This window comes from Plectrocnemia conspersa, unplaced genomic scaffold, assembly GCF_051122295.1.
Source record: "Plectrocnemia conspersa isolate PC_06_02 unplaced genomic scaffold, ASM5112229v1 ptg000003l, whole genome shotgun sequence".
Classification (NCBI taxonomy): Eukaryota; Metazoa; Arthropoda; class Insecta; order Trichoptera; family Polycentropodidae; genus Plectrocnemia; species Plectrocnemia conspersa.
This window is the reverse complement of record NW_028277167.1, coordinates 12,344,984-12,371,248: the sequence shown is the minus strand read 5'-3', so window position 1 is coordinate 12,371,248 and position 26,265 is coordinate 12,344,984. Positions and strand designations below refer to the sequence as shown.

General features: G+C 38.2%; 1 protein-coding gene across 4 annotated transcripts in view; it reads left to right on the top strand.

Annotated features, from left to right (window-relative positions):
* The window catches only part of Eip75B (Ecdysone-induced protein 75B), a 187,271-nt gene extending 161,541 nt beyond the window's left edge, over nt 1-25,730 (top strand). For 3 of the 4 annotated variants that reach the window (XM_088183297.1, XM_088183299.1, XM_088183298.1), the window contains exons 3-5: nt 17,361-17,505; nt 21,971-22,206; nt 22,429-25,730. In XM_088183297.1, the coding sequence (XP_088039423.1) occupies nt 17,361-17,505; nt 21,971-22,206; nt 22,429-24,129 (2,082 nt within the window). In that variant the 3' untranslated portion in view covers nt 24,130-25,730. Of the gene's footprint in view, nt 1-17,360; nt 17,506-21,302; nt 21,597-21,970; nt 22,207-22,428 lie in introns of those variants that run through there. The other variant, XM_088183300.1, reaches the window with a different exon arrangement.
* Nucleotides 25,731-26,265: the final 535 nt, after the last annotated feature.

Genomic DNA, 26,265 nt, shown 5'->3' with positions numbered 1-26,265 from the left:
CACATATGCAATACATTAATGTGTCATCCACAAATAGATGAATTTTACATTTTTTCACGTTATTAACTATATCATTAATATACAAAACAAATAACAATGGTCCCAATTTAGACCCTTGTGGTACTCCATAAGACACTAATTTCTCTTCAGAATATACATTATTTATTTTAACTTTTTGTTTTCTTTTATAATTATTAAACCATCTTAAAACTAATCTGAGAAGTGATAATTTATTTTTGGGCTCTCATATTGTTTTTCTCTTGTCAGTTTGACGTCACTGATTTCCCTGATTTATTACTGCGAATACAAAAAAAACAATCATTAAAAAACTGCATTCTAAATTTGACATTAAAGTCGCGGTATTCAATGTGTTAATAAGCTAAATATTTTTTTCATGGGATGTTGGATTGTAGCTAAATTAAAATTTATTTAGTCATTCAATATGATATTTTATCAATCTTAAAATAGTGTTTTTATCCGTGGGGCTATATTGATATATTATATTTACAGCGTTTTAATGGTGGGATGTGTAGATTGCATTGGCGCGGAGGCGAGCATCGTTGAACTTTACATAGACTAGTTTGTTTTAACAGCGATTTTCCGCAACAAAATCGCCGTTTACCGCTACAGTTGCGTAACTGACAGTGTATTAAAACACAAAAGTTCCTCGTCGCCTTTGTAAAAATGACTTTTATATCGCCGGCGCGTATAGTACCGTTGCGCCGTATCTGATGGGTACGTCCGCCGCCGCAACAAACAATATGATTCGCCACCGCCGAACTATTTAATTTAACGGGATCGCATTTACGACAAACAACGATCGAACACTGGTTTAATTAGTCACCGAGATAGAGAGAGAGATCGTGTGCGCGCATGTAATTCGGACCGAATTAATCATCGCCCACTTTTTTTTAGGCGCCTCTATTTCTGCGGGCACGCGAACCGACGTACGTGTGCGGCGCTAAAATTAGCGAGTTGATTGCATGCCTGTTGGGCGTACGAATTTAGATCGGGACGTGACTGTCGAAAAGTCAGATTGAACAGCTTTGATGGGGAGCATCGCCTTATTAGGTTTCAGGCTGTAAAGAACGGAATCTAGCAGTTTATCCTACGACTCATTTACATCCGCTTCTGATTCAAAATGAAGTTTCAGAATAAATCTGATGAAAGTATTTTTAAACAGCTTTACAAAAAAAAACATATACATTTTTAAATAATAATTAAAATCAAATTTAAAATATCACGGTCGTAACAAGTAGTAGATTTACAACAATTTGGACGTAACATGAGGTGAATATCTCATGTTAATGTATCGATAAAATCAGATGGAATACATTACAGTGCAATAATATAATGTAAGATCTGCATTATTTCATTTTTTGCATGAAATTTGATAAAAGCTCAAAAATATATCGCATGGAGCTTTACGGAAAGATTGACATTAATTTGGAGACGCGGTTTATTAATTTAAAAGCAGTGAAATCAGATGAAAAAGTATTGTAAAATATGCACATTTTTAGTTTTTACTTAAAATATTATGAAAGCTCAAAAAAATTGATAAAAATATATTATTAGTAACATTGACTTAATCGTGCAAAAAATCAATGCAGTTAACGTTGTTTACGTTCAAAGTGATGTGTTTATTTTTTATTTTTTGGTTGAGTGCTGTTGGTTTAGTTTAGCTTTTAGCGGTCTAAGTTCAATATCCGATCTTTTTTGTGTTCGAGACCGCGATTTGGAATTCAACGGTCGATCAAACAAAGATCCGAACGCCGAGTCATCTTTGCCGCCTGTTATTTACGACGACCGGTTATGCTTTTATCAAATCGGGCTACTTTTAAATGCACTAAAAATAATTTTCATTATCCCTTTGAATATGAGTTAATTTTACGTATTTTTCCAAAGTTGCTATTATTTATTTTATATTGCATTTATAGTAAATTATATAAATAAAAAGTGATTGATTTTTAAAAACACTTTTTATTATTAAATTTCGTTAATTTATATTATATATTATTCGGCTTTTGTGATTTTTTTATATCAATTAAGAGGCTCTCAATATTTATAAAATTAAAGTTATGTTTATTTATTTCGTATTGATATTATTTTTTTAAAAACAATTTACATTAAATCAATTATTAAGTTATATATATCTGGGGTACCTCAAAACAGTTGAGTAATAAAATTTTATTTTTTCAACTTTTATTAATCAAATTATGAATTCAATTAAAAATAGTTGAATGTCACTGACTTATTTTAAACATAGAGGCAAATGATAAAGGAATATGATAAAAGCCGATAGATAGATGGTGATGGGATGAAAGCTACAAAAATAGACTTGAAAAGTATTTTTTAAAGATAATATTATTGACATATTTAGCTAAAGGAGTAAATAAATGCGTATCTGTTTTCTTGTAAGAAGTTATAATGACGAAATAAACAATTTTTGTAGAAAAAGAGTCGATCTTTAATTCGATATTAACCCCCAATGTTTTTCTGATCTCACGATTAATATCGTAATGATTAAGTATAATCGAGCAGTTGTGTATATATAGTATAAAAAAATCTCAAATAATTCAATATGTATATATGTATGTATGATTTTAATCCTTTAATTGCCGAATTTTGGGTTTACTATACAAATATATGTTATTTTACTATAAAGCAAAAATGTATCAAGGATAGGGCTTGACAGTTTTTTAGCTTAATATGTGATATTCGAAGCCAGTTTTTTTAACTTAATACTCAGTTTTAAATATTAGATCTTTTAATTAAAACGTTAATAGTTTGATTTTAAACCGCTTTGGTTATAAATAAAAAGAGCATAAAAATGACTATAGGGAGGGTTTTTAAAATTCTTTTGAACTTCTAGATAGAAACTGAATTCTTTATATTGTATTTTAAAAACAAAGCATCAATTTCTCATATTAAAATATTTTTTTATAATGTCTTTCTTAAAAAAATAGTTTTCTTCAGAACTACGTAAAACAAAAAAGGGAAGGGAATTAAGAGAGTTATTATTTTAATTTTAAATGATATTACTGCTTCTCGCATGTGGAATGAACACCATGTAATAAATAGTTATATTCGAATTTCTCGGAAGTTTGATAAGTTATTAAATTATATAAAAAAACGAATTCAAGAAAGAAAACAAATTGGTTTGGTTACTATATTGTAATACTTGCAAAATCTAAAAAATATTTCTTCAAATAATTTATTTGCTTCAAAAATTAAAATCGTTAAATTAAGTGAAAACATACAATAGACTACATCTAAATCTCTGTATAAACAGATCCTGAAGATGAATGTGTCGAATCAATTAATCAGAGCGTTAGTCTTAAAAGAACCACAGAGGGATCGATAAATAAGTTTCTTGAGAAACCATAAGAAAAAAATAAAATTCAAAAACATTAAAAGCTGATTATTTTATGAGTACAAAAAATGGATGTTCTATTTTTTATTTAACGAAAATTCGTTATAAAATGATCGATCAATGGACGTTTTGTGTTTTTTAAAAACATATTTTCCAAATAGGAACACCGAATAAAATTTTAGTGAATTTTTTTTTTTTTTGTTATAAATTAATTTAATATAGATTTAACCAATTTATTAATTAGATGCTATTTTATTTTTTGTAACAATATTTATATTAAATAAATAAAGTTTGAAAAAAATCTGAAACAGTTTTTCGCTATTTTAACTGAATTTTCCTTTTTTTAGTAAAACTTCATAAACCAAGTTTTAGGTTATTGGAATTCGAAAACCGTTTTTTTTCAAAAGCTGGTTTCTGACTAAAGTATTTAAAGCTGATTATTGGTTTTAGGCAAACAATGGGTTTTTTTTAATTGGGGATATGTCAAATTATCGTTATGAAATAATGTATTCGATGAAATTTATATTGATATAAAATAAAAGAGGTCCCCATCTGATACATATTTGACCAATTTTGAGTTTTAGTGATGTTTCAGCCATCTGATTATTCTACACTATATCAAAGACTAACCCTAATGAGTCCATTCATCTTTTTTTTTCATTCTGCTCGCCTACCATCGCTCTCTTACCCCTGCTCTTACGTCACGACGGCGACGTAACGTAATGCAGAGTGGCTGCCTATTCCGAATATATAGGCCAACGTACTGAAGACAGCCCGATGTGTTGCAACCCGAACTTTGCTGCAAAATGAGCTCTGCGCCCACGTGCCGCAGAGCGCATTTTGGACAGACGGTCTTTCGCAACGAGTGCAACGATCGCGGGACGCTTTTGTTTTCTGACCGCAGGTCGACGACCTGAACAGCTCGTCGTTGAACTGCCTGGAACGCGAGAGAAAGAAATTTTTCCACATAGGAGCGAGCCTCCTCATTTGACCGATATTCTGCGACCGGTCGATAAATACAAAAAAGGCAGAGAAACGGTTTAATCATACAGATTCGTGAAGCATTTTCAGTGTTACAATAAATTTATTTAAAGATGTTTATAAGCGAATAAGGTCCTCGTTGAATTATTATACAAACAACGGCGAGCTCTAAAGCGTCACGACTGCCGGAAACCTCTTTATAGGCATTGCCCTCTATAGAGCGATTCCTGTTAACTATTGGACCAAGTCTAAAAAACCGCTATAAGGCCATTCGCACATGAGACGAATAGTTCATTGTTGCCGTACCTATATATATTTTTCTTTCGCTAATGTGACAAACGAGCGTCGCTTTACTGTTACGGCCATGAGATGCGTAAATCTCCGCAGGTGTTGCGCGATACGTGTACGTAAACGTAGTACGTGTCTAATTCGAGGAAAGGCGCGATTACGAAACGCAGTGCCGTCGTTTCCGTATTCTTTTCCAAACGCGCGGCCCAAATAAACAAATTCTTTTTAGAAACGCGATACGGATGAGTCATTGACTGAGTGTCGGAAAAACTAGTAACCGGAAAATCCCGGTTAGCGGCGTGTTTCACCCCGTAAAGGCAAAGTTCGACGACCCGCAGCGTTACGTGTTTTACGTCGATAACGTAGTAAGGGGCGGTTTTGCGTCTCTCTCCGTAAAATAGCTCCGTCTCTCTCGCGTCGGCTGAATGACCGTAGTACTGAACAGCCCCAGAGTGAAGCGAGGCAAAATTCCACTACGGACAGGTGTGTAAATATGCGAGCGTAATATTTTTTACGTGTTGAATTTTGTCTATCGAACGCACGCACATGAATGATAAGCAAATAATGTTATTATAAATTTTATATAATCATTACCCGTGCTCATTGCATTGAATAAATGAAGGTTTTTTTCAGTTGCGCAACGACAAAGGGATACGTCTTGTTGTTGTTCTAAAGAGACATGTTCTAAATAGAGCGTTTTATAAATATATAATCGATGTCAAAACACGTAATGCGATATAGCGAATCACGTTTTTACGCTCTGCATTGTTTCATATTTTTATGGCAAAAATTCGAAATAATTATATATTGTTTCATTAATCGCTTTCATCGAAGAAAGTCTTAGACGAAAGTGCGGATTGAAACAGAAACAATACTGAGAACGTTTATATCACAAAGAGAAGCGAATCGATGGCGGCGTTTCGTCACCGCCGAACACGAATATTTAATAAATGAGCTTTTTTCGTGAATGAGTGTTTCAGTTGCGCAAGCCGACGTTTCACATATCGGACCCGATTGTGAAACTCCGTCGCCTTAATTCGAGTTTTTTCTCTTCATTGGCAAATGGCGCAGTTCCAGGGACAGGTCGCATAGTCAACGACCTCAATATGCGAAAGGTGTCACTGATTTCTAATTTATGCTCTCCGGGCTCTCTCGGCCGATAATAAAATTCAATTGATTTAATTGTCCTGTTGGTGGTTTTCATCATTTTTAAATTGATGTCAACGACATACGACGAGAGCGTCGACCCTGGATGCGGAGAAAATCGCATCGATCGGTTTTAATTCGATCCGAAGTGATATCGACGCGCGGGGTGTATAGCAACCCGCATCGATTTTTTTATCGATCGCTTTTTTGCAATAGATCTTTGGCACACTTTGATCACGATGGACTATAAACGCGCGTCCGAGCGTGAAATAGTTTTTTTTTCGCAAAAATTGCAATCTCAGTTGCGCTAGGTCAAACGGGCGGAGTCCGTTGACCTGGCGCGTCTAGGCAACAACTAGTATCGGTTGAGTTGGCCGGGTCAGTACGTGCCGCTTGCCGTAATTTATTTAAATTATGCACGATATCGAGCCTCCTGCGAAGCCTTCTATATATACTATAATATAAGTGGAAAAGATGTCGGAGGATCGGGAGCGATCGCAACGGTATTATAAATTTGCGCAAAAGTACTACAATGCACGCTGTGTTATTATATGTATGTGTATTACATAAGCCATAAGCAAATAGCGGACCGTTAAAGTGATAAAACTCCATCGGGAAAGAACAATGCTCTACTCTAGTATATCTTAACGGTGTCCAAAATATTTATGAGCAAAATGCCAAAATATTTTCTCACATTTCTCGATAAGTCGAATCTTTGTATGTTGTAATTTTACATTAATACAAAACAGCAAGCAAAAGAATCGACTTAAATACGGCATAACTAAACTCTCAAGATTTTTATATAATCAAGCTATCAAGCGATTTTTTATGCTCAATTATACTAATTTTTTTCAAATATACTAATAAAATTGGCGTGAGGATTGAATCTCTAAATACGGTAGCAAAGCTCAGTTATTTTCTATTGTATATACAAATAAAAAAACTTAGCCTGCATAGCGAGAATATTTTCGGTTCAAATATACTGCTTTTTGCTAATACTAAAAGTGAGGTAAAGAATTATTTTTAAAATACTAAAATAAATAAACGAAGGAGAGTGAGAAGCGAGGGTCATTTAAAACATGAAAGTGCAGCTTTTTGTAGTGTTTTTTTTACGATTAAAAATATTTTTTCAATACTAGGAAATAAAAATCTGTGAGTCGAGATTTTTTTAAATACAAAACTAATAAAATGCGAAGGGTGATAAATGTAACATAAAAAATTTAGGGCAAATCTCATATTTTTTCTTTATAAAAAAACAGTTTTTCACTTTTTTCGGTTAAAATAGATCAAAAATATAGGGAAGTGTAGAAATAGAGGTTAAGCGTTGTAGTGAAACTTATTATAATTTAATGTTTCTAATCTTTTTTATCCCTGAATTTTAACTTATTTTTTTAAAGTTAATTATATATTTTATACTATCGGTCAAATTTGTTCTGAATTAAAATAAATAATTTACTGTATATTAGGAGGACATTAGGAGGTGATTATGCCAGTTTAAGCCCCCGGAAAATGTCTTTATACCTAGGTCAGATACATGTCGGTCATAAATGTTTTTTCATATTCATTTTTATCTCAAAATATTTTGTCTGTACAAATCAGTTCTGTACAATTTATATTTCTCATTTTTTTTATATTGAAAATCCTTAAAAAAGTTTTATCGAGGGCGATTAGTATGTTTATTTATTTTTTATTTTTACTGTTTCTAAAATTTATATTATATAATTGATATTTTGAATTAGGCTCACTTTATATTTAATAAGCTTTTTAGATTAAAATTTATTTTTTATTTTTTAGACTCAAAAATTTTTTTTTTATTATTTATTTATGTAATAACCTATTTACAAGTGAATATTTCAATATAATGTGATATATATATGTGAATATTTCAATATAATTCCTTCCTAAAAAAAAGGAAACATATTTTTTTTATATATAATATAAATACATAATAAAAAAAAACAGTTGGCATATCGAGAAATTTTTCAGTTAAATATGTACACAAATTGTATATTTTATAATCATGGAAGTTTTGACATCAGATCTCGATGAAAATTTATCAATAATCATGCTTTAAATATTGCACTGAAACTTACGTATTATAAATCATTATTTTTACTGTTCAATTTATTATTTTTATATTACAAAAAACGCGTTTTTTCGAGTAACTGTTCTAAATAAATATTTAATATTTATTATTTACCTAAAAAACAGAGAATAATAATAATATCGGTTTTTTGAACAACTTTTGCAAATTATCAGGATTACACAAATTTAGTGTTAAAGCTAATTTTTTTTATGGTAAATTATACTGTTTTTTTTTTTCAAATATAATACTAACACAAATTTAATTTTTATTACTCATAGAAGTTTTGACGTCAAATTTCTATGAATATCTATCAATAATCAGGCTTTGAATATTGCACTGAAACTTAAGCTAGAAATTCAATTGTGAAGCCAGAATTTTTCTGTTTACTGTTTTCATTCTAAATACTAATATAAATTTTGTATTTTTTACTCATTTAGATGAAAATCTTTCAAGCATCATGCTTTCATGAATATAGCACTGAAATCTAATATTTGTCAATATAATACAAGTACAGCTGCGAAGCCAGATTTTGTTTGGTTTAATTATACTGTTTTCTTTTCAAATACTCATATTGATTTTTTTACTCATGGAAGTTTTGACAGGTGTCACAAAAAAACGCCAACAGGCAAACGTTAACGCGACAAAACGTAAACACGACATAACAACGTTTGTATTATATTTACAAGGTAGATGCATTGTTTAACTTCGAAATAAGTGATAAATTTTGAATATGTTTTATTGTCAAAAACAAAAATAAATAAAATACAAGGATTGAAAATCGATAATATATTAATATAACATAAGCATATAAACATCAAAGATAAAAAATAAATTAAGTGAATGTCATATAAGTATTGTACAAACATAAGTAAGTTATATTTATAATTTTATATACAATATAAAAAAGGAACGAATTTTAAATTAATATTTATTTGGTAAAAAATAATAATTTCTAATAGTTAATTGGTAAAATAGTTGGTTTCTATTCTAATAGTAAATTTATAAAATGCCTAGTTTTTATTTCGTTAATTTTTTATATACAGAATAATAAATAATATCCGTTTTTGTAAATATAAAATATACTTATATGGCATTCACTTTATTTATTTTTAATTTTTGTCGTTTATTTTTATATGCTCTATATACTTATTTTAAATTTACAACTACCTTGTAAATATATTATTTTATTAATTTATTATTTAATAAATAATATTCATTTATAAATATGTATGTCGTGTTAACATTTAGTCGTTAATATTATGTCGGTTAATTTTATGTCTGTTAGCATTTTGACATGTAACTGTTTAAACATCAGATTTCTATGAAAATCTAACAATAATCATGCCTTAAATGCTGCACAAACATTTAAGTTTTGTCAATACAATAAAAAATCAGTTGCGTAGCGAGATTTCTTCTGTTTTTTATTCAAATAGTAATATAAAACAAATATATTTCACTTCATAGTGATTATTTTCTGCTTATTGATATTTATTTTCTTGGTACAGGGGGTTGTTCCCTACATTTTTTTTTCAATATAAATGAGTCGTTGAAAAGAGTACAAAATCAAATTTTTATTTTGCCCGAGATGTCATCGGCACAGCACGGGTCGTAGTAACGGACAATTGTCGAGGCGAGCGATGTGTTGCACGGAGGGGTCTAAAATAGCAATGTGGGTCAGGAAGGTGAAACGGTGGTGGCTGGAGGTCGTCGACCCGCGCGGGAGCTGGCTGACCTATATTGGCGAGGGGCCGGGCGACGACCCGGGCGGAAGGTCGCCAGCGGTCGCCGACCCGCGGTGCGCGCGCGTACATACTTCCTTCTTCCGCTGCACTCCGCTACTTACACTTTTAGGGTCGTCGACTCGCGCTCTCGTCGCTCCGGACGCGTCATCTCTCTCTTATGCGAGCGCATAAACAACCGGTGCGAGCAGATCGTTAATTATTCCATGAACTCTGCGAAAATAACTTGGTTCATGTTACAAATTGTCTGGTTTGTGTTGCAAATAGTTTGGTTCATGCCGTAAATATTTTTTTTAATTAAAATTTTCTATATGGATTTACTTACTTATATCAGATTGTCTCGGGTTTTTTCATACATTTAAATTAACGAAAAATTCACTATTCTTTCGGTGCTTATTAACAGTAATCGTATCAATAATGCTATTTAGTAACGGAATATATTTTATTACAATATTTTCAACCCTAAATCAACAATGGCAGTGATGATAAAATAATCGCAGTTAAGTTATATTATGCTCTATGAGTTTCAACTCGGTAGTTAAAAATGTGTCAAATAAGATTCTAAAAATTTCGTTCCGGGAATTTTGACATTAAATATCTTCTTAGGGGTTGTTAGTGAGGATATTAGTGCTACCATAAAACCAGTTCTGAGTTTAACGATACAGAAGCTAGCACAAAAGTTCTATAAATTAAATTTTACACCAAGACAGCGCTCGCTCTCATGTATCCAAGAAGACGATAGAAAAAAATCGATGGATTTTCTTAGGAACTTCTTTCTCACCCACCGTATTCTTCAGACATTGCTCTAAATGACTATCATCTATTTAGATCCCTGCAATAGTTTTTAGGTTGAAAAAAATATTTTACAAAAACGGATTTAAAAAACGACATATACATTATTTTTCGAATCAGACACAAAAAAATGATAACATATGAAGAATAAGTGTAGAAAAAGATGCGGAATTTATAATTTAGTAAAGTATTACACATTTTAATGCTTAACTTATTTAACCTGTACCTTTAGAAACGCTAAGACTTATGGGACGACCTTTTTTAGGCTAAGAAAATATCAATACGCACGCAGCGTGAATTTATTTTTAATAAGCTGCTGTGTTTCTCAAAGAAAATTTAGATATTTATTTAAGACAAACTTTATTGAGTAGCTAAACAATTTCTTTATTTTTTTAATTTTTAAAGTTCTTTAATTTGTATTTTTATTTAGTTCTGCAATACAATATGTACTTCATTATTAGGTTAAAACTTTTCAGTATTATTTGTTTAAAATTTTAGTGCAATTTTTAACATTAGTTAATAAATAAATTTTATAATAGGAAACGTATCCAAGTAGTAGACTTTGCGTGACCTTTTTTGTACATGAAACATCGCAAAACAAACAAAAATCCACGTCTCAAAAGCAATAAAATCGTGTCATCGCCATCGCAGTGAGAACACTCGTTACCGTGCGTTCCCATTGCGACTGATTTTATTGCTTTTGACGTGAATTTTTGACTTCTGAGGAGTGATAATTGTTTTTGCGCCCTCCCATTGACCTTAAACCAAACCTAATGAAAGTTCTAGAACTTTCATTAGATTTCGTTTAAGTTTGAACAGTAAATGTACGTTTCGCAACTGTCAAATTGAGTTTCATTTTAGTTCAGCATAATATTTAACTAGCGCCTATCAGTTAAATTATATTTACGCTAGTAGAAATATGCATCTACTGGTGAAAATGTATTTGGACTTCACTAGTAAAATACATATTATACATCGCATGTAAATAAATAATTATAAGTATGTAAAGATATATTATTTTGGATGGAAAAGTTAAAGTCATATAATTTTACTAGAACTTGCCAGATTATATTTTTACTGGTAAAATAATATACATCTACCGGTAAAATGTATTCCGATATAATTTCATTTCACTGAAATTACATTTATTAAATATTTTCAGGATTGTTTTTTAGTTGAGGGATAACTAGAGAATTTCTGGTTTAGAATCAGTGACTTCATTTCAGCTTTTGCAGTAGTCGTTTTTTTAATAATTCGATTTTATTAAAATTCATAAAATGACATGCATTTTCTGACCAAATTCAAGGGTTGGCTAATGCCTACACCTGCCCCTCATAATAAGTTGTTTTCATCATTTTCGGTGCACTTAAAAGTCATAATACATATAATTTACTCTATAAACAATATTCTGTGCTTATTTTTTGTATTTTATTTAAACAAATTTATTGTTGTATTTTTTTAAACACATTAAAGTATAATTCATTGTGTTTCATTAAAAGACATGCATTTTTCTGTCTTAATTCAAAGGGGGAGGGAGATGTTTCGCCCTGTTCGATTGACAAATTTGGTCCAGTTAGGCTGTTGCTTTAAATCACCCAGTCTCTCAAATTTGAACAAATCTCGTCAATATCTTCCAGTAAAAAGTAATTTTAATGAGATTTAAATAAATTTATAAGTGAAACATTAACAATTTTTTTAAATATTACTTACATTGCGAAATAAATTACGAAATCAGCTTTAATGAACAAATTAAAAAGTATTTCGGGATATATTCGAAACTGTATTTTTTAGATTTTTTTTGAGGGATAAACCGAATTTCTGGTTTAAAATCAGAGGCGTCATTTCATTTAAGATTCATTGTACATATTTAATTAAATTAATGAACGGATAATTGCTCACACGGAAATCAGTCGTAAATCGATTGCTCACAAGATACTTTTCAGAGTAGTTGCAGGAGTTAAAAAGACAATTCCTATATAATAATTAAATACATTGCATTAATTTGCTTTTACTCATAATATTTCATTATTCCTACTAAATTCAAGAGGAAGCAAATGTCCCCCCCTTCCTTAAAATGCCGTCTCTGGATTGCGCTGAAACACTAGTTGCGAATTATGGAACGAGTTAAAAAACATCTTCCGGTATAATAATTAAATACATTGCATTAATTTGCTTTTATTATTTATTTAAACGATCAGCTATTATATAATTATGTTTATATCTATCACTGTTCATTAATATGTTTAGTTCAACAAATCAACAGCTTTCATGACGTTTTCATAATTAATATATTATCCATATGCTTTCGATTTTTAAATGATAAATACTTAATTGCCACATTATTGATTAACCCGGATATTTTTCTTGTAAAACCGGATAAAGCTATTTAAAAAATAGTTTATACATTTATTTCGATTATCGATTTTTTCACTTTTGTGTCCTAATAATATTAAAATTAAATAATGTATATTATAAAATTATTTAAAAAATAGTGAATGAATATTTATTATTTTTTTATTTTAATCAATTAATTTGGTTTTGATTTGTTCTGATAATTTTGCGATCGATTTGTAACCGATTGCCATGTGAGCAATGATCACCTAATCATGACATGCATTTTTCTGGCCAAATTCAAGGAGAGGCAAATGCACCCCACCCCCTAAATAACGTCCCCGAGTAGCTCTCTTATTAATTTAATAATGAAACAGTGGCTCAAAAAATATAGTTTTGAGTACTTCAAATAATTCATCAAATTGCTTACAATCGAGATGATTATTTAATTTTATGTTTTAAAATTCAGAAAGGATTGAGTCATTATTGAGTCGTGGTTTTTCCGATTCACGATTTTTTGGAATAATTAATGTGCGTGGGAGGTGCAAAAGCGAAAATGTGGGAACGTGGCACGACGGGTCGAACGAGAGCGACCAACCCCTCTTGACATACATCCGAGCCCCGGTTAGAGATGGAGGTCTCCCGGGCGACCCGGAGAGCGGAGTCTGTTGTGCAGGGTCGACGAACCCGAGGCTTCGGGCCCGGGGCTATTTTCGGTCCGCGCGAGCCTCAAGCGCGCGAATTCTGGACGGCGATACTCTAAATCTAGGTCGAAAATTCATTAGCGGGACAGATGGACGGTGCCCCACTGAATAGACAGAGACGCGGCCAATAGTGCATTCCGGCCAAAGTGGCACCTTCGGACGCGACGCCGACTTAACGGAATACCGATTTCGAACTCTCCATCCAGCATTCCGCTCTCGATCGGAAAGGAGAGCGAGCATCGTCTCGGGAGTTCACCGGTAGGCGTCTTCCGCGTTTTGCTAAAAACCGGCCACAGCTAGCTAGCTCGGCTTCATCTCGCAGTAGATGCGACGCAACGAGGAAGTCTAGGTCCCGCTCTGACGAATGCAGCATCTCGCGTCACAAACGAGACTAGGGCTGCCCCTAGAAACAAGTCACGTACTTCCACTCGCTCTAGTGCCCCGAGAACTATACGGAAAACTCAATATACTTCAAATGACTACAATATCATATTATACACTACAAAACAAACACTTTTTATTAAGCGTAGTACATCCTTATAGTTGTGATTATGATCGCCGTATATTACGCTCAGTCGCCGAGCGGTCATCGACGACCAGTCCGGACTGACCGGTCACAGTGAGTCCGGAAACTAAAATGGAAATTGATAAGCGCGATCGATTCGCGAAAATGCCAAAATTACATTACCGAGAAGGCTAGATAAAACGAGGAAAAACTAAACGGTGAATGGGCGAACGCGCCCATGTGCTTCTGAGAAATGTTTACATGTCGGATTTTCATGGAAATTGTACCGCAACGGTCAGTCAGATCAAAAGTGAAATGCGTTTATAATCATTTTCTTATTATTTATTAGATCGCGATTTAAAATTGTAATTACGAATTAGCGCGTCACGCAATGCGACTTTCGCGATATGTAATGCCATCGCCGGAGCAAAAGTGTGCGCATAATTAGGCGATGCTGCGGCGGCGTAACACACGAGAGAAAATTGCGCGTTGTGCAAAAATGCGCAACAGAGTTGCGTGTGTCTATCGATAGTGATCGTGTTACGCAACCGTTTGTTGTGATCGCGTAACGTGGAAAAAATATGAGTTGTATTGTTGTGGAGTAGTGTAGTGCCTCTAATGGCATTCATGATTTTAAGAACCACCTAAATATCTACATATTGAAGTCGTTGACCTGGTTGTTAAGTATTCGAAGAAATCTGATGATATAGACAGTACCTGATTTTTATTTAAAACAAATCTTACTTCATAGTTTCGTAGAAGTCACATTCACAAAGTTAATATGAGGATAATATTTGTATAATATAAATTTTTAATAATGCGAAATTTTCACGTTACTCGGACTAATTGTTATCTTTTTGATACACTGTTTAAAATACGTTAATCATAGTTATAATAAAAAAATAGATTTTTTAATAATACAAAATTTCTATTTGTTTATGAAAATTAATTTGACAGTTGCGAAACGTCCATGTTCTGTTCTAACCCAAACCTAAGCTAATGAAAGTTCTAAAACTAATTATATTTTAATATAAATACAAACTAAATCAACTCAAGGAAAAATAAGCAGAACAATTACAGACAGACGGCGCATATCGCATATTGCTACATTATGCTTTAAAAATATGATAGCTATCCATACCGATATTAATACGACTTCTGATATGAGAGTGTTGCTCAAAGTATATTCAAACCGAACTTTGGTCAATAGGATAGCGCAAAAACAATTATTATTTCTCAGAAGTCAAAAATTCACGTCAAAAGCAATAAAATCGTGTCGGCGCCGTCGAGCGTTACGAGCGTTCCCACTGCAACGGCGCCGGTGAAACGTCTTATGTTGACGTCAATAGACGTCCGTAGCATCGAATGGGCTTATTCGCTTTATTGTTTCAGAATAGCGGCTATTTAAATTATTAAGTAATAGATAATGAAAATAAATATGATTTTTTTTATTCACACCAATTAAAAATTGATCAATGATGACGTCGGATCAAGCAATTATCACAAAAGTAGAAAACACTTCAAGCAAAAAAGTAAATGTTTTATAATAACATTTATTAAAAAATCATTTTTACGCAAATCTATATTTTAACAAAAATACTTTAAATTGCAAATGGTGATTATAGTATGTATTTATTAATTTAGAATATTGGAATTCATAACATCAAAATAAAGTTCTTCGTATTATTTTTATTGAATTTCTAGATTAAAAAATAGTATTTTTACTGGAAGACAATTAAGCGATTTATGAAATGTGCAGCTAGATATTTTACACAATTTGATACACAAGATTTGCTATTGAATCTTGCTTCAAATGCGGGAGGTTAATTATTTGAAAAAAATAGTATTTTTTTGAACGCTTTCCCGCCCCTACGCGCTACTACCGTCGTAGTATTCTGGCCGAGTGACATGTCCGAGAGCGGGCGCGCGCTACGACGGGCCGCGTGTGTTGCGGTAGGCGCGCGCCTGGTGGGGGTCGTGACGTCACCCGCGACTCGCCGGGCCGACGACCGCCCGGTCGCCGACCCCGACTTGCATTTCGAGAGCGTTCGCCCGGGCCGCGGGACCTGCGCGCGAACCCTTCGACCCACATTCGCCCGCGTGCCGATAACTCTCAACATAGATACGATTTTCGACCGAGTAACGGTCGCGAACTTCCTCGGATCGCGACCGGTCGTCGGCCCGCAGAGCGTAGCCCTTCGCTACCGAAACGAGCGTTTCTAAATGCGGCGCTCGACGCCCACTCGCCGTCGCCGAAAGGCGATACACGAAAGGGACGGATCGGGCGCCGAGTCGACGCCGTAAAAATAGATCGGATGAATGGGAGACGGGGGTGTCGGGCGCATCGGGGGTTGCGCAAAGTCCGCCGGTGAACGACCGGCGTGTTGTGAGCGCGGGTCGTTCACCCCGGGCGACTGGGATAGGTTTGCACTTTGCTTCGGCGCGACTCGAACTGGGTCGCCGTATCGCTATCGCGCGATTTCGTCCGTCTTATCGGCCTCTGCGGCTAGATTCTATGTAGATCGGATTTACGGAACGTACGCGAAAAATACCCGCGGGTCGACGAACTGCGCTTACGCTACCTTCGCAATGCGCGCGACCGATTTTCGCCTTATCGCACAAGGCCGCAAAATTATAACGCTTCGACACCAACACGTACGCGAAGGCTGTATATTCTCAATTAAGGTAAAGTTGTAAAAAATATGTTTAAATAAATTTGACTTTCCTATAACCCTAATTGATAATGTAAGATATTTTATTAAAGTTAGGCTTCTGTGAATATGCTTCTGTGAACATATTCGTATTGTTATTGCATCTTTGGCCTTCGATTCGCGAGGACGAATCCTCTCGTGGTGCGTATTCGCGAGGCATAGATCGTCCCGTTAGCCGTAACGTCGAGTGACACTCTCACTTTCCCTCGACGGGGCCGAGTTCAGCGGCCGGTAAGTAGGCCGCGAGCTCTGAGCCCCTCCGCCCGCTCCGGCCCCGAGCTACTCCTCGCTCGCAGTCGACGTCGAAGCCCCGTTCGGTTCGGTCGTCTAGTATCTGGTCTGCGCCGTGACCAGTTTCTCACTCTACACGTTCGCCTTCGACGTGCTATGCAGTGACGTTTCGCAAACGTACAAATCAAAAACTAACAAAAATGGGCTGCGTGTACAACAGCGACGAAACCTCGGCTGCTCCTCAGCGGTGCGAGCAGCCTCGCGCTGAAAAATCGGACGTTTTAAAAAAGACCCACACTGTGCTAGTTCAAATGCTCGAATCGAAACCCTTGTTCGAGGGGTCGAAACCCGAGAGCGACTCGGACGACTCCGGGTGCGATAGTGACTCGGGAGGCGAAGCCTCCTGTCGGTGCGCTCCGCGCTCGGACTCGGACACTAGCGACTGCGGTGCTGACGGTGACGAATGTTCGCAGGGTTTCTTCAGACGTTCCATCCAGCAGAAGATCCAATACAGACCATGCACCAAGAACCAGCAATGTTCTATCCTGCGCATCAACAGAAACCGCTGCCAGTATTGCCGCTTGAAGAAATGCATCGCAGTCGGCATGAGCAGAGATGGTGAGTTATCAACTTTTTTATTTTCTTAATTTATCTAGTATGCGCGCAGCGTTTTTGTCGAAAGGGCGTAGGTAGGCGCGGCCGGTGAAGGGTTAGAAATAGAAACCGTGTTGAGGTCGCCCGCTCGGCGCGACAGGTTTATTAGGTCGAGCGTAGGGAATCGCGCGTTCGTTTCGCAACGCGCGAGGGTCGATCGCGTTCTTCTGTCGGCCGTCGACGAGCGTCGAACCCGCTAAACTGGCACGGCCGGCGGCCTCCGTTCGACACTTTTACTTCGCTCCGACTCGCAGTCGCGTTTCGGATCAAGCTGCTCCATATTGTCAGGTCGCAGCCCGGCGGGAGCGCCGACCTCCGGATCGTGACCCACTTAGACGATTCATTTTTTAATTTCGATCATGTAGTTCAGAAGTTCGTCCATAAACAAAAGCATAAGAACGTTCAGAGAGAGAGAGAGGGGGGAGCGATGGCCTCGCGCGAGAGCGAGACGAATAGATCGTCCGTTTCGGTCGACCGCGAGTGTGAGTGACTCGCAAGCGGGCCACGGCGGGTCGTTCACTCCGACCGCCCGCGCTCCGCTCTCGTCCCTCGTCACTGCGAGCCAAACTCGACCGTAAGCCCGCGCGCTCAAGGCGCACAAAGGCGCGCCGCGAAACGGCGCTTAAACGACCGCGGCCCCGGAGCGACCCACTTTTCAGAGCTATTTTGTCCTCGCGTAATTTGTTATTATGGACGAACTGTTGAAGTCTTTTTTTTATCTGTCACGTAGCAAACCGTGCCACTGTCGTATTATATATTATATATAACAAATAAAGCGCAACATATATATTGATTGAAGATTCGCAGGGCGACGTCCCGCATCTGGGTCGCTTTGCGCAAATTCAGAAGGTCGCTCTCGCAAGTCGATCGCTTCGCAATCGTCCTTGCGAAGCAGCGCCGCTCTAGGGTCGGCGAACTCGAAATTGAAAAAACGGGTCATCGTCGTCGCTGATAAGAGAAAGCGTTGCGTTATCGCCGTCGGCGAAGATGTCATAACGCGCGCGACGCAACCCGCGGCCGTCAAAACGGAACCGAATCCGCGCGTCGACCGCGTTTCGTAACCGCCCGCGGTAAACAAATTTATATTCAACTCCGTTTTCGTAACTTTTTTCTGGGACGGTTTGCGCAAAAGGCGCGGGAACGGCCGGCCGCCCGGGAGCGTCGAACTCTCGGGTCGAACGCGCGGTTACGAAATCTACGCACAGCGCCGGAAGACGTAACCACCGAGTTTCGCAAGAGCGCGCCGAAGAAAGCAGCGAAAGTGGAGTCGCCGCTTCCGCGCGGAGAAAGTCGCCTTTCTCTGCGCGGGTCGCCGCACTCTCGGCGCGCGGCTCTTTCGTAACGCGAGTCGAGAGAAATTATTTTTTCTCTAATCTCTCAGATTTGCAATTTCACTTTTCCGAGCGGCGATTTTCTCCCCGCGGGTGCGCTCGAATAGACTTTTATAAGTTTCCCGATATCGCGAAGGAAGATTGACGAAATTCTTGGGGAAAATATTATTTAGCCGAGTCGCGAACCCGGGGCGCGAGCGGCGAGTAGCGAAGGAAACCTAGCGGCGGCCTCGCGCACTTTTCGGGCGACGACCTCGCGGCCGACGAACGATAACGGACCTCTGAGCATTATTGCGCTCGCGATCGAACACTACTACTATCCCACCATGCGCGATTTTTCTATTTCTATCGACGCGCTTTGTTTTGTTACTATTTATGCTATGACAAACGAACAAAATAAACACAATGTTATTGTTTTGCTATTATAACTATAGCAAATAAACAAATGAATATGATTAAAAATTTTAACTTTAAATAACTATGAGAACAATTAAGTCAACAATATTTAAAATAAATGTTCCATAAAACGAATTGTTTGTGCATATTTGTCAAAACAGTGAACACCTTTGAAAAATCCAAAGATTTATTTAAATGCGCATACATAGTATGTACTCTAAAAATAATTCACTATTAACCCTTAGTTTAATGTGGTACAAATTTGTAACATATTCCAAATTGTGATGATATTTCTATATGGCTTCATAAATTCCTTATTTTTATAATGTTGCATATTTGCAACATACTGTTTGCACTAAAATAGTTCGAATTTGATTTTCAATATATGTATGTATATTTTTTTTGTTATTATCTAAAATGCAGAAGGATTATATACAATACACTTAATATCAATTGTCAAGGATTTAGATTCATTTATTATTATCACTTTTTAAAGTTTATTCTAGAATACAAAACTAGTAAAATTTTTCTGATAAATTAAGAGTTAAAAATATGCTTTAGAACGCTTATAAAACTTTTACTTTTTTTCTATATTCAGCTAATATTATTTATTTATCTTTTGTTTGAAATATTTTGTGAAAGTTGTCTTGCAAAAATCATTCAGCTAGTATTACTTTTTTCTTTTCTTTAAAATATTTTGTAAAAAATAAATTTTGCAGAAATATCTTGTACGAATCATTTTTGGCGCGAAGCAAGTTTAAAGACATTTTAAAACGAGAACAATTTAAATAAGCAGTATATAAAATAATTGCTCTATTAATTATTTGAATTAGATTTATCTTACATACATACATATATACACAAACAATTCGTTTTGTGGAACATAGTATTTATTTAAATGCAAATATATTTTAAAACAAATCCTTTTAAAAATACCTCATCAAACTAAGCCGAAAAGTATCATCGTGTATATGGGGTAATCTAATACATATTATTTATTTTTTTATAAAAATCTAAATCATTGTTTATTTTTTTCTTCTACTAAAATAAAATACTTGTAATTAGTTATTATGTATTTTGAAATACCAAAAATATTAATACAGCATCTCCAATGTATGGGATATAGCAAATTTTAATAACACAATGTTGTGATTCTAATCATATTTAAATCAAACTATATTAATGATAGTAGATAAAAAACATAAAACACTCTTAGGGCACACTTTGCTAAGATACTTTTTTACTACTCATAAAATACAAAGGAAAAGTGTTTTATATTCAACTCGTTGAATGCCAAACAACGATATATCGTTGTTCGTCATTAAAAAGTAAATTACGCCGTTATTATGACGATGACATGAAACATTTTTTGAACGAATTTAATTATAATAATGTATAATGTAAAAATAATAATTTAAAAACACCGTTACATCAAAGGGTTAATGTATGTATATCATCAGTTATTAGGAACATAATCGTATTAATATGCTTTATATAAATAAAGACCCTAATATTTTTTGCGCACAATTTGAGTAAAAAAATATTAAGAAAAAGTAAAAAAAAAACAAAATTGCGATCGAGAGGTCCCCGGCCGTTAGTTGAGCGCGCGGCCGCTAGATGGCAACATTCGAATACTCGTCGAGAACGTTCGCTCTGTCCATTACATACTTTGCACAAGTACAGCGCATTTCTATATACATATGTATATTTATATACGCATAGACAGACATCGATTAATATAATAATATATAAAGAGTAATAATAATAATAATATTAATGATAATCATAATTTTAATGATGCGATTCAAATTTAAACTTTTGGCCACAATTGATGAAATAGCGCGCATGAGAATCGCCAAGTATCTAGATCGCGGTAAGAGTTCGACGAGATCGCGCAGTTGACCGGAGGAAAGGCGAAGAAAGGAGAAGAGTGGGGAGGGAGCGCGGCGGTCGCGCGGCGCAAGTTCAAGGGCACGCGAACGGCGCGGTGGTGGGGGCCCTCCCCGCGAGCCTCCGCCCGGCCGAGTGGCGCTCAGTGGTAGCGCGGCTGCCGCGGAGTGTGTACGTTCGCTCCATGTCGTGTCGTCTGTGCCGGTCTGCGCGAAAACACTCCCGCGCCCACTACGAATGCCAAAGTGATCAGTGAAACACAGTTACTATATATAATATCGATCGATTAAACTTCGATCTCATACTGAAGTGATACTTAGTTTATATTTGTTTTTAAATCGTGCACCAAATTGTTTTTAATGGTATTAAAAATGAGCGAAGAGTTACCGATACTGAAGGGGATCCTCAACGGAGTCGTCAAATACCACAATGCGCCTCGTACGTATTTTTAAATAATAGTATCATTGATGAAAAGCGCCGACCCAAATGATTATTCGCTTCACTTTCGCCGTTCATAATTAGAAACTCGACGCTCACTTTCGCCCGTTATTATGGACGGTAGAGATTCTCTCTTCAGCTCGATAAGGGCTGTGACCCCGCGGGGGCAGCTGCCAAGGGCGGCTCGGCAGCTGCCGCCACGCGCCGCACACCTGGCGCCCTACGACACCCTCTGTCTTATTTTCCATTTTTTTTATCTCCGTCTCGCATATGTTACGATAGACGCATCCGACAAAAGCCCTTCGACGCGTGCCTCAGCTGAGGGTCGTCGCCCCATTATAAATTACTAATGAATTATTTTTTTCTATTTGCAGCCGTGCGATTCGGGCGCGTTCCAAAACGCGAAAAGGCGCGCATCCTCGCCGCCATGCAGCAGTCCAGCAGCTGCAGATCTGCAGCGGGAGCCGCCGCCGCGGAGCTGGAAGACGAGCCCAGATTGATAGCTCGAGTCGTAAGGGCTCATCTAGACACTTGCGAGTTCACTCGCGAGCGAGTCGCCGCGATGAGAGCCCGCGCCAGAGACTGCCCCAGCTATTCCATGCCCACATTGGTCAGTATCTTATACTTCCTCGTCCGATTTATCCGATCTCGAGGAGGTGAAAGTGCGCGAGAAGAGTCGACTTTTCGGCGCTCGCTACTTCCGCCGGCAAGGTTGCGGCCGCAAGGCCGAGAAAACTCGTTTTCTCGCTAGCGGAACTCGAAATCGGAGATCTCGCAATCAGTGTATTTATATGTGTATGTTTTTTTAACACTTATTTTTTTATATTTTCAGGCGTGTCCTTTGAATCCCGCACCGGAGCTTCAGTCTGAGAAGGAGTTCTCGCAGCGGTTCGCCCACGTCATCCGCGGCGTCATCGACTTCGCCGGTCTAATCCCCGGCTTCCAGTTGTTGACGCAGGACGATAAGTTCACGCTGTTGAAGAGCGGCCTGTTCGACGCGCTATTCGTGCGCCTCATATGCATGTTCGACGCGCCCGTCGATAGTATTATCTGCCTCAACGGACAAGTGATGAAGCGCGATTCGATTCAAAACGGAGCCAACGCCAGGTTCTTAGTGGACTCCACGTTTAAGTTCGCCGAGAGAATAAACTCGATGTGTCTTACGGATGCCGAGATCGGGTTGTTTTGCGCCATAGTGTTGATCGCGCCCGACCGTCCCGGGCTCCGCAACGTAGATCTCGTCGAGCGTATGTACGCTAAGCTCAAGTCGTGCCTGCAAACAGTCGTATCGCAGAACCGTCCCGGGCAGCCCGAGTTCCTCCACGAGCTGATGAAGACTCTTCCGGATCTGAGAACGCTGAGCACGCTGCACACGGAGAAGCTCGTCGTGTTCAGGACGGAGCATAAAGAGCTGCTCCGCCAGCAGATGTGGTCCGCCGAGGAAGACGGCGGAGAGTGCCCCGCCGGCGGATCTTCGTGGTCCTCCGGTTCCGACGTCGCCATGGATGATGCCGTCAAGAGTCCGTTGGGCTCCGTCTCGAGCACGGAATCCGCGTGCTCGGGAGAGGCCGACCATTACTCCGGAACTCCCTTGTTGGCGGCCACCCTCGCCGGAGCGCGCTGTCCCGTGCGCCCCCGCGCCGACTCGGGAGGATCCCGAGGATCGGCGTCCTCCGGCGAAGACGAGCTCAGAACTGCCGGATTGGTAGCTTCTGTGACCGGTCGACCTCAGCATGCGCGCGTGTACCCGCACGTCCAGACGCACCCGCACTTACGCTACCGCAAGTTAGACTCGCCCACCGATTCTGGAATCGAGTCCGGAAACGAGAAGCACGAAAAGCGACCGGGCACATCTTCGGGCAGCTCGAGTCCGCGGTCGTCGCTGGAAGAGCGCTCCGAAGAGCGCCGGCCCGCCGAAGACATGCCGGTGTTGAAGCGCGTGCTTCAAGCGCCTCCCTTGTACGACACCAGCACCCTCATGGACGAGGCTTACAAGCCGCACAAGAAGTTCCGCGCCATGCGCCAGCGGGACGCGGCCGAAGCTGAACCCGCGACCCGCGTGTCCGGCTCCTCTTCGCCGTCCGCCCCTAATCCGGCGATGGTATCCGGCGCTCGACCTTCTCAACTGCAGATGCACTTATCGCGGCCGGCTCAATCCCTATCGAGCACGCACACGGTGCTAGCGCGCTCGCTCATGGAAGGCCCCCGCATGACCCCCGAGCAGATGAAGCGCCAAGACCTCATCCAGAATTATATAATGCGCGGCGAGAGCGGAGCGCGAGAGACTCAGAGCTTCTCGAGAGCGCGGTGGGCGACATCACCTGTCGCGCCCTCAGCTCTATCGCCCTTACCGCCCCCGACGTCGACGATCGTCAGTCCTCAAGCGGCGATCCAACCCCCGAGCTCGCGGCTAGAGCTGCAGGTGGACATCGCCGACTCGGCGCAGCCCCTCAACCTCTCGAAGAAGTCGCCCTCGCCGCCGCCTCCGGCGCGCGCGCCCTACCGCCCGCACAAACTTTTGTTAGAGGCGTAGTGTCTTCGCCCCGCGGACTCTACGGCCGCGACCCGCCCTCGCCTCCTGTAAATATAACATAATCGGCGCGGGCGGAGTCCTCCGGCCTCATCCTATCGATCGCGTTACGACTTAAGTTAGGTTTTTCAAATTTCAATTTAATATATTTGTGATAATTTTCGTTTCGTTTCGTCTCGAAGCGTTTTATATTTCGACTTATTTATATTCGCGCGTAAGGATCGGACGTTGTTTTACGTTTACGTTGTTTTTTTTAGCGAGAGCGTCGCGCGATAGTCGACCTATGATGTAGGAGAGAGAGAGTGCAATCAACCGTTTAGGTTTCTGTACAGTGCGGGCCGGGTGATTCCGGTCCCGCGGCATTTTTCGTTCTATTTGCTATTAGTGAATAATTTTATTAAATTAAAAAAAAAGAGGGCGGCGCGCTCGTAACGCGCGTCCTCATATTATATTATGTATATATTATATATTAAAAAAAAGTGATTAAAATATTAAAAAATTGCATACGTATATATTATATGAATATATTTATATATGAAAAATCCGGGGCGCCGCCCCCGGACGGGCCTGCCCGTAGAGGCCGCGATCTCTGTCGTACGATTCGGTCGCCGAGAGACTCTCCGGCGCCCCGTCGAAACTGGTCTGTTCGTTGTAAAATTAATTTTCCGCATGGTCGATGTTAAAACCCCACTTAGAAGTTAAAATAGGTCGATCGCGCCCCATCCCGGGCCGATTCGGCGTTAGCGTAATCGGTCGATTGTACTGTTTTAAAAAATATACCGCCGAAGCGAGATCGGACCGTTTGTACTTATCGGTACCGCGACGGGACCGCGCGTTTCGATCCTTCTTCGTGTTGCGCGTGCATCTTTACCGAAGTATTATTACTCTCAATTTTGTGTTTATATATAAAGATAATTTAATGAAAAAATATACGATGCGCGGCGCCGATTCGCGTTCGCCTTCGGCGAAGATGCATATCCGCGTTATGCGTAATGAAATAGTTTAAAAATGTACAACTGGAAATAAGTTTATATAAAAAAAATGTATAATCGCTGTCTTACGATTGATCGGTTATGTTAAATATTGTATTGTTATTATATTATATTTTGTCGAAATCCAGTTCTTGCAGTTAAATTTAATATCGTTTGTGACTGTGTTTTCGTGTCGAATCGTTTCCTCGTCATGTGACGAAGCGGGAATGACATGTCACAGAATCGCACTCCTATCTATACTGTCGTGTGAACCTCGCGGAATCGCCGAGACACCAGAGACCTACCGACTATTTTGTCCCATCGACATAGTAAATAAATTTTAGATTCGTAAACGTCGATTGAAAAGATCGGTCTCTCGCTCGGTGGCAGTTCCGCGCGGTCTCTTTGACGTCGCACTGTTAAACAGGGTGTCCTATTGAAATTAATTGTAATCAGTAGGACCGTGACATATCATACCTGCCAGTAAATAATTTAAATTGTAAACAAACTAAGACGGTTGCCAAGTGTGTATGTTTAGTATTTTGTAAGCATGGGTCAGTTCTCAATTTATTGTTACATAATGATGATGAAAGAGGTCGTAAAAAATAATAAAAAAATGTCTGGTGAAATTAACGCTGCATTTTATTTTAAAACACACCTACCTTTATACACATACAAACACATGAGAGAAGCAATATAATACCGTAAGTATTAGCAACATCAACGATTTTCAGTTAATTTAAGAATTTATAATTTTTTTAGAGGTTTGTTTTTCGAATTGGCAACACTTTTTACAGCGACACGTGATTGTGCTCAGTTTGGTTTGTCATTTCACCATGAATAGATTTACGCCAGAACAACGCTTGCAAATTTATTTTCGAAATAAACGTCCATCCGAGCAAGTAATTCGAATAACTATGGACCGTTTTCGCACCACGCATACTCTAATTGATAACACGCATCCGCAGAGACATCGTACAGTGCGCACCGAATAAGTTGTGAGTTGTGTCCATACACATTATGAAAGATTTTGCTTTACGAGCTTACAAGATCCAGCGCGTGTAATAATTAAAACCTCTTGATTATCTTGTGCGCCGAAAACGAGATGATCCTCATTTTTAGCATAACATTTTGTTCAGCGATGATTTTTAGTTATATGGCTACGTCA